This window comes from Pteropus medius, unplaced genomic scaffold (assembly GCF_902729225.1).
Source record: "Pteropus medius unplaced genomic scaffold, Ma_sr-lr_union100, whole genome shotgun sequence".
In the NCBI taxonomy this organism is placed as follows: domain Eukaryota; kingdom Metazoa; phylum Chordata; class Mammalia; order Chiroptera; family Pteropodidae; genus Pteropus; species Pteropus medius.
The window spans coordinates 29,627,430-29,635,645 of NW_024351730.1; the positions used below are offsets into that span (position 1 = coordinate 29,627,430).

The following is an 8,216-nucleotide window of genomic DNA, read 5'->3' on the forward strand; positions in this document are numbered from 1 at the left end:
ATATCTTTGCTTAGAGTCTGTTTAAATCCACTTCATACTGGTTTCTGATTTCTGACTAACTTAAGATATCGATACATACCTTACTTCTTTTTTCTGCCCTAGATTGACTCAAAGGTTAAATATTTCTTCTCTTTGAGAGAATGACTGTGATAATATGCCAGGTTATTTTATTGTAACTTCTGAGCTTGATTTAACTTAAGAAGTTGACTGAGTTATTAGGGAGGGAGTTAATTTTATTCTTCGTCATGAAAAAGATTTAGTTGACTATGTATAAATCCCAACAAAGTACCAATAGTATTTAGAGAATATTACAATATCATTTATTTATAAAACATTCTCTTAATTTTAAATAATAGTAAAAGCAAGCAATTAACCTTACTTTTACCTAACTTGCAGACTTTAAAGTCATGTAGTTATGGGTCATATTCCCTGTTATGTGTTAGTACAATTTTAATTTAAGATTTTCTGACACAGTTCCTTTACATGTACACATTCAATACACAGTAAAGGAAGTAGAACAATTTGGGAACCAAGGTTTCAGTTGCCATTAAATGATGCTTTCTTCTTAGGCTTTGAGGTATGATCCCTTTCTGAGACCAAGGAAAGAGAATATATTTTTAACAATAAATGCTAGTCACAGTCTATTCAGAAGTGATTTGGGATTGATTGTTAAGATGGTCAGAATTACTGAAATGACTGAGTCACAAGCCAGTTTGCTTACACAGTAGTACTTGAGCTATGTCTTTAGGAGCTAGGTAGCTCCCCTTTAATTGTCTTTTAAATCCTCTCAATTCTCTCTTAAATCAGAACATTTATTCCTCCTTTCAATTTTTTCTTCAAAAATATTGCTTTCTTAAAGAGGTTTTGGAGTGGTAAACACTGAAAATTGAAATGAAATAAAATAAGAAAAACTAGGGTTTTGTTTTGTTTTGTTTTGTTTGAGGTGCGGATCCCAGTGAGGAAAAAAAAATTGTTAGTTTGATTTTAACCAGAGATAATTATTAGTAAGAAGGCTGGATTTTTGTCCAAAATCTCACAACAAGCAAAACAGATCCTGGTTAACTTAAAATATGACTTGTAACCAGAAACATTTGAGGGGATATATAGACAGATTTACAAGATTTACTCTTACAATGAATGTAGATCAACACATACATAAGCTTTGTGATATGTAGCTAAACCAAGAGCTTTCAATTGTCTTATCATATATGAATGTGTTAGATATGATAAAATGTCTGAGAATTTATTATTTTTTTTAAACAGGCAGAAAAGATAGCATCACAAATGATAACAGAAGGACGAATGAATGGATTTATTGATCAGATTGATGGAATAGTTCATTTTGAAAGTAAGAGGTTTTGCTTGTTTCTAACCTAATGAAATGTCAGTGAGGTGTTGTATATTTATTATTGTCTAATATTCCTCAGCCCTTATTCCTGCCTCATTTATACTGTGGACCTTGACGTGCCCAGAACCATTCCATTTGTGAAATTTTAATTTGAAATATCCTGCTGTGACCATAACCATTTTCCTCTCTTTCTGGTGGTCTGTCTCAGTTACTTCTACATCAGCTTTTCCTTGACTGCATTGATGCCTCTGGTTCTTTGACTCTTACTTTCTTTCAGTCGCCCAGCCCTTTTTTGTCTTTAATGCTCTTCCTATCCAGCTTGGATTCCATGATTCATTTATTACTCTTTTATAGTTGCCCCCAGGACACTTGTTTGTTAACTTTTTGTTCCACCTGTCCAGCAAAAGTTCACTTTGAATGAACCCATTCTCTGTCTTTTCCATGCCTGTAGTGAGTCGCTACAGAGAAGAGTCAGAGTATCAAATTGATATACCGCTGCAAATTCAAGGTCATGGGTCTTCAACACTACCTGAGATTCTTGATGTATTTCTTTAGTTCATTCTTCTTACTCTGCAATGATTTTTTTCAAATTTAATTTTTCTTAATCTCTGAGTTTTCTCCTATCTTGTTTTTTATTTCACAGGAGGAAAAAAAGCTATCAGTGTGAAATTATCTTCTTTATCAGATTCATAAACTTGTAAGCGTTAAATGTAGATCTAATTCTTTCTTTATTTTTCTTCATATTATACTGGAGATGGTTTCTGTCTCCCTCTCCAGCTTCTCCACTTTGATCCCTTCTCTGCCATTTCCCCTCCAAAATAAACAAACAAACAAACATACATTTTTAGGAACCTGGGCTTACCAGTTATTTTGTCTGTTTTCATACTTTCTTTTTCTCTCGGCTTGTTTCCATCAATATTTAAATGTACTTAGGTCTCTCCCATATTAACAAAAATCCCTTTATCTTTTCAGGCCTCATCTTGAATTTTCATCATATCAAATAAGGTTGATCAATCACTCCTTTTTGATACCTCCCTCCCTGCCCCCATCATCTTGACTTCTGTCATCACCCCATTCTTCTGCTTTCCCTTCTACTTATCCAGATATTTTTCCCAGTCATCTTTATAGATTTGTATAGTGCCTTTAAATTTAAATATTAGGGCTGCTTAGGACTTATTTCTAGGCCTTTTATCCTCACTCTGCTAAGTTTCCCTAGGTAATCTCATCAATTCCCATTGATTCAGTTACCATCTCTGTACACTCAATGCTTAGATTTACCTTAGTGTAAGTCTCTTTTCTAAGTTCCAGACTCAGTGGCTGTAATTGATTGCTAGGCATTTCTTACCTGTTTGCTTTGTGGGCATCTCAGAAAGAACATATCCCAAACTGAATTCATTATTCCCCTCCTTGCCTGCCTCCCACAACAACCAATCAACCAACCATCCAAAAACCACATTGTTCACTTTATCCAGCATTCTTTGTCCTTGATCTCTTCTCTTCTTTGATGCCCAGAATCCTTTTAGTTTTATCTCTTAGGTGTACCTGAAATGCATGTATTTTCCTTCATTTCATATTGTCACCAGCTTATTCTGAACCCCCATAACTTCTTCTAGGCTTGAAAAATAGCTCTTAACTTTTTTTTCTTATATCTATAATTTCTCCTTTCTAGTCCAGTTGCCATAATATAGCCAGAGTGATTGCGATCTTTTAAAAATGCAAACAGAGGACATGGTTCCATAGTGTAGCTTTACACACAGAAGGTCTTGGGTTTGTGCCCCAGTGGAGCCGTGGTCCATGGTCTATAGCCATGCCATCCTGAACAAGCCCGATGTCTGATCTTGGAAGCTAAGCAGGGTTGGGCCTGGTTAGTACTTGGATGGGAGACTACCTAGGAAGTCCAGGTGCGTAGGCATAAAAAATAATAAATAAATAAAAAAGAAAATTTAAAAAGAATAAAATTAAAATGCAAACAAAAAATAAATAAAAAATTATTAAATTATGTTACTTTCTTCCTTTACACTCTAATATAAGACTTCCCATTGCTTATAGAACAAAGTTCTACAAAGTCTCCAAAAGGTCCTAATGATTTTTTATAGTTTTTACTTTCCAATCCAACCACACAGGTCTTTTTTTTTTTCCAGCATTGTAAATTCTTTCTTCCATCAGACATTCTGAAATACCTATCCCTCGCTGCAGCTAGTTTCTCCAGCTGTCTTTTGTTTGTCCCCCATCTTAGTTTGAACAATACTAATAAGTAATGATTTTCCTGACTCCTTAGGTTAGGTGTGGTTTTAAGTTATAGGTTCTTATCATCCTGAATTTCTTCCTAGCATTAATCAATTTTCCACCTTTTCAAATTAAAATTATTGGGATGACATTGGTTAATAAAATCAAGTAAGTTTCAAGTGTACAATTCAATAATATGTCATATGTATATTGCATTGTGTGTTCACCACCCAAAGTTAAATTTCCTTCTACCATCAAATATTTAATCCCTGCTTACCCATATCTACCTCCTCTCTTCCACCTTCTTTCTGGTAACCACAAATCCACTGTCCTTGTCCATGAGTTTCTGTTAATTATTTTCATTCTTTAGCAATTTGTCTAAATGTCTGTTTTTGCTTCCAATTTAAGCTTTCTGGTGGTAGATATTAAGTCTCTCTTGTTCTCCATGGTATATCCAACATCTGTTCCAGTGCGCCATATATCGTAAGTGGGGAAAAAAGTATTGAATAAACAACCACAGTATATGATGAATAGTATAGCAGAGGGATCACCATATGAAAAGACAACTTAAATTAATGAATACCGACTTGATAGACTATGGAATATTTTTCTTCCTAATTTTCTTAGATTTAAAAAATTTATGATAAATATGCTCATAATAATAAGTAAAGCATTACAAGAATAAATAAAGAGTTCATAATGTATTTCCACTTCCACTTCCATTCCTCTAATCCCAGATCCCCAGCATAACTAATATTAGTCTACAGTCTTGGGTAGCTTTCTACATGCTTATACAGATAAGTAAGTACATGTAGAGTTTTAATACTATTGTATTTTTTAAAGTACATAGTGTTCTGCAGATTGTTTTTAAAAGTTAGTGTGCCACGGGCATATTTTCAAGTGAGTAGATATAAATCTAATTTACTTGTTTTAATAGCTGTATTTCATAGAATTCAGATATTTACCTGTTGATGAACATTCACTTGGTTTTCTTGTGCATATCTTTATATACTGGTACACTTAGTTCTGTACAACAGAGTCTCAAAAGTTGCATCCTCTGTTACATCAAAAGATATATGTATTTTGATTCTTAATAACTACGACCAGTTTGTTTTCCAGAATGATGTAGCCATTTACGTGTCCCTGGATGTGAGAAAATGAATCTTCAATAGCTAGATATTATTCCTCTTTTTATCTTTTGCAAATCGATAGGAGAAAATACTACATTATTGTATTATTATGCACTTCTTTGGCACTAGCGAAATTTAATATCTTTCCATGTGTGGGCCATTAGCATTTCCTCTTCCGTGAATTGATGTTACTTTTTCTTGACTATTTTATTCCTTCCTCCCACACCTTTCCCAATATCAGTTTGCTGTAGCTTTTGGTTTAGTGATAATTTTAACTCTGTGTTTGCTATATGTGTTACAGATATTTTTCCTATTCTGTCCTGTTGTTTTTCTGTAAGGTAAATACATACCATAAGCACATTAAAAAAATTTTTTTTGCAGCCAAACATGTCCATTTTTAATTTTACAGCTTTTGAGTTTCCTGCATTAAGAAGGTCTTCTTCAACTTGGTGTAAAACTAATATTATCCTAAATTTTTTTCTGATATTTTTATTTAAGGTTGGTATTTAGAAATTTAATCTGTGTGCAGCTCATTTTTGTACATAATTTTAGGCTTTGGTCTAGTTGTTTTTTTGAAAGAAGGATTGCCAATTATGCAAGTATCATTTATTAAATAAAATATTCTTTCTGATTTTTGACATATATTAGGTTCCACATATATGTTTGGATCTGTGTCTGTGCTCTCAATGGTTCTACTGTAACAATATGGTAATAAACAAATTTATGGTAAATGTTACTATTGGTAAATCAACTCTTAACCTTCCACTATTGTTTTTTTAATCAGGTTAAAATTCACGTAACATGAAATTAACCATTTTAAAGTGAACAATTTAATGTCATTTAGTATGTTCACAATGTTGTGCACCTACTGTCTCTGCCTAGTTCTAAAGCATTTTCATTTCCCCAAAAGAGTTTTCATCCCATGACCATTCATTTGTCCCTCTCCGCAGCCCATCGCAACCACCAGTCTGTATCCTATCACTATGGATTTACCTGTTCTGAATATTTCATATAAATGGAATAATACAATATGTGACCTTTTGGCTTCTTTCACTTAACATGGTGTTTCCAAGTTTCATTCATGTTGTAGTATGTAGTCAGTAGTTCATTCCTTTTTAAGGCAGAATAATATTGCATTATATAAATATACTACAATTCTGCCACTGTTCTTAATTTTCAAAATTATCTTATTTATTCTCAAACATCAATTCTTTCATATTAACTTTTGTCCTGTTTTAGAAAGCAAAACAAAGTGGGGGAATATATTGTCTTTATAATTTTCAAAATTTACATATCAATGGGATATTGCATCTTTCCATCCGAGAATGCAATTTTTGTCTGCTCAAGTAATTTTATGTTCTTTATGAAGATTTATAGTATTTTTCTTCATTAATTCTGTGCCCATTTTGGTAAAGTTTGATGATGTTTTAAATGGGATCCTCTACTCCCCTGATTTTCATTTCTAATTGCATATTGCTGATGTAGAGAAAAACCTTCTGTGTTTATGATTTTTTTTGTTTCTTTGTTTTGGATTTAAATATTAAAACATTCCGAGTCAAGTACAGCCTTGAATAGATAAATAGAGTTATTTTCCCCACTAGACGGCAGTGTCTTACCAATCACTGGGGATGAGACCGCTTCATTTAAGCTGTCTTATTGTGGTTGTGGTTGAAGTTGTTCGATTGCTTTCCACAAATAATAATAATCTGTGTGTATATGTCTTTTTATTTTGTTTCATACTTTGTGCTTAATTTTATTAGCCTAGATTTTCGGAATATATTTTTAAAAATTAATGCTACTGTATCTTTTAACTCACATTTGCCATGAATATAAGAATAATTTCAATTTTAACATTATTCCTTTTTTCTTTTAGCACGAGAAGCCCTGCCAACATGGGACAAACAGATCCAGTCACTTTGTTTCCAAGTGAATAATCTTTTGGAGAAAATCAGCCAGACAGCACCAGAATGGACAGCACAAGCCATGGAAGCCCAGATGGCTCAGTGAATCCTTATAGAACTTCTGTGCATATTACATCTTTTTCCATGTTGTACAGATTCATTTCACTATCTCCAAAGCATTTGCATCATGACCTTACATATTTCAACCCCTTTTATGCTGGATTCCATTTAAAGAAGACATTATTAGAGCAGAAAGTACAAGCATTTAAAAATATGTAGTTCCCATATATTCAGGGTCTCTGTGTATCAAGCTAACTCAGATGTTTTGAAAGCTTTTCTTTAAACAGAGTAAGTGAAATATCTGTGGCTAAAGAGTTTGGGATTTGTGATAACTTTGTAGTCATGTAAAACTTAAGTGCTTTGTGCCTCTCCAAATGTGATTATTCTAATAAATGGAGAAGTGAGCCAAATAAAAGTAGTACTTTGTTTTTAATTAGTGAATTAGTATTTTTCCCTCTTTTTCTTTTCAGTTCAGCTGACAGTTATCTATACACTAGAAATGCAAAGATAAGCTATATTACCTGTTCTCCAGGTGTTCATATAATAAGTATATCACTTGTAGTCGTGCCAAGTACTAGAGCTCATGGGGAAGAGCTTTTCATTTAGCAAAGAAAGATTGGGGAAGGCTTCTCAAGATTATTTCAGCCTAGCTGAAAGGACTTTCAAAAAAATTTGTAGGTGACTACTAGTTTCACCTCCAACCTATAAAGAGCTTAGAAGTCATCACTCTATCCTCACAACAAGAAAAAAGCTGAATAAGCTGAAAATCAATAGCTTTTCTTAGCTATGCCAGAGAATTGAAGTCACAGAACAAACCAGCACTCCCAATACTGGAGAAACAGGCAAATAGAATCACAGTAGGTATCAGCTTTCCAGGAACAGAATCTACTCAAACCTAACTAATGTGAACAGTGAAATGGTAACTTTGATAAGTTACTTGAGGCTGAATGTAGACTACCTTGACAGTTAAAAACCCCCGAGTTCCTGCTCTTGGGGAAGCCCTCATGCTTTCTAGGATTTACCCCCAGGCACCCCACCAAGTTCTCATGATTAAGATCAGGGATCCCCTTGTGTTTCAGGCAGGGCAGGGGAAGAGGAAGTAATTATTTTGAAACATATTCAGATAATTTTCCATGATAAAGGCCCATCCTCGAAGGGAAACTGCTTTCTTTCAGCTTTGTCTGACCTGGAGAAAGGACAGTTAGACAAGTCCAGTCCTCGTTAGCCTTTATGTATCATAACAGGAGGGGGAATAAAAGGCTAGGAAACTCTTTCGAAGGACACAACCCAGGGACTCAGGCCAAATAAAAATATAAGATTATAGAATGCTTCCCAAATAACCACCAGAGCAATAGTATGTCAGTGGATTATGACAGACTTGTAAGACAGACCTTTTAAGAAAGATTTCTTAGGGAAATACAACACAAGAAAGGAGAAAAACAAGTTCCTATTACCTGATATGTCTGGCTTTAAACCAAAATTACAAGGCATGGTACAAAACAAGAAAAAATACAATTTTAAGGGAAAAATTAAGTATCAGAAACAGACTCA

At 33.8% G+C, this 8,216-nt stretch overlaps 1 protein-coding gene across 2 annotated transcripts in view; it reads left to right on the forward strand.

The window, feature by feature from the left end:
- The window catches only part of COPS4 (COP9 signalosome subunit 4), a 36,777-nt gene extending 29,679 nt beyond the window's left edge, over window positions 1-7,098 (forward strand). The window contains exons 9-10 of one of the 2 annotated variants that reach the window (XM_039845610.1): window positions 1,264-1,348; window positions 6,578-7,098. In XM_039845610.1, the coding sequence (XP_039701544.1) occupies window positions 1,264-1,348; window positions 6,578-6,711 (219 nt within the window). In that variant the 3' untranslated portion in view covers window positions 6,712-7,098. The remainder of the gene's footprint in view (window positions 1-1,263; window positions 1,349-6,577) is intronic. The other variant, XM_039845611.1, reaches the window with a different exon arrangement.
- The last annotated feature ends 1,118 nt before the right edge of the window (window positions 7,099-8,216 follow it).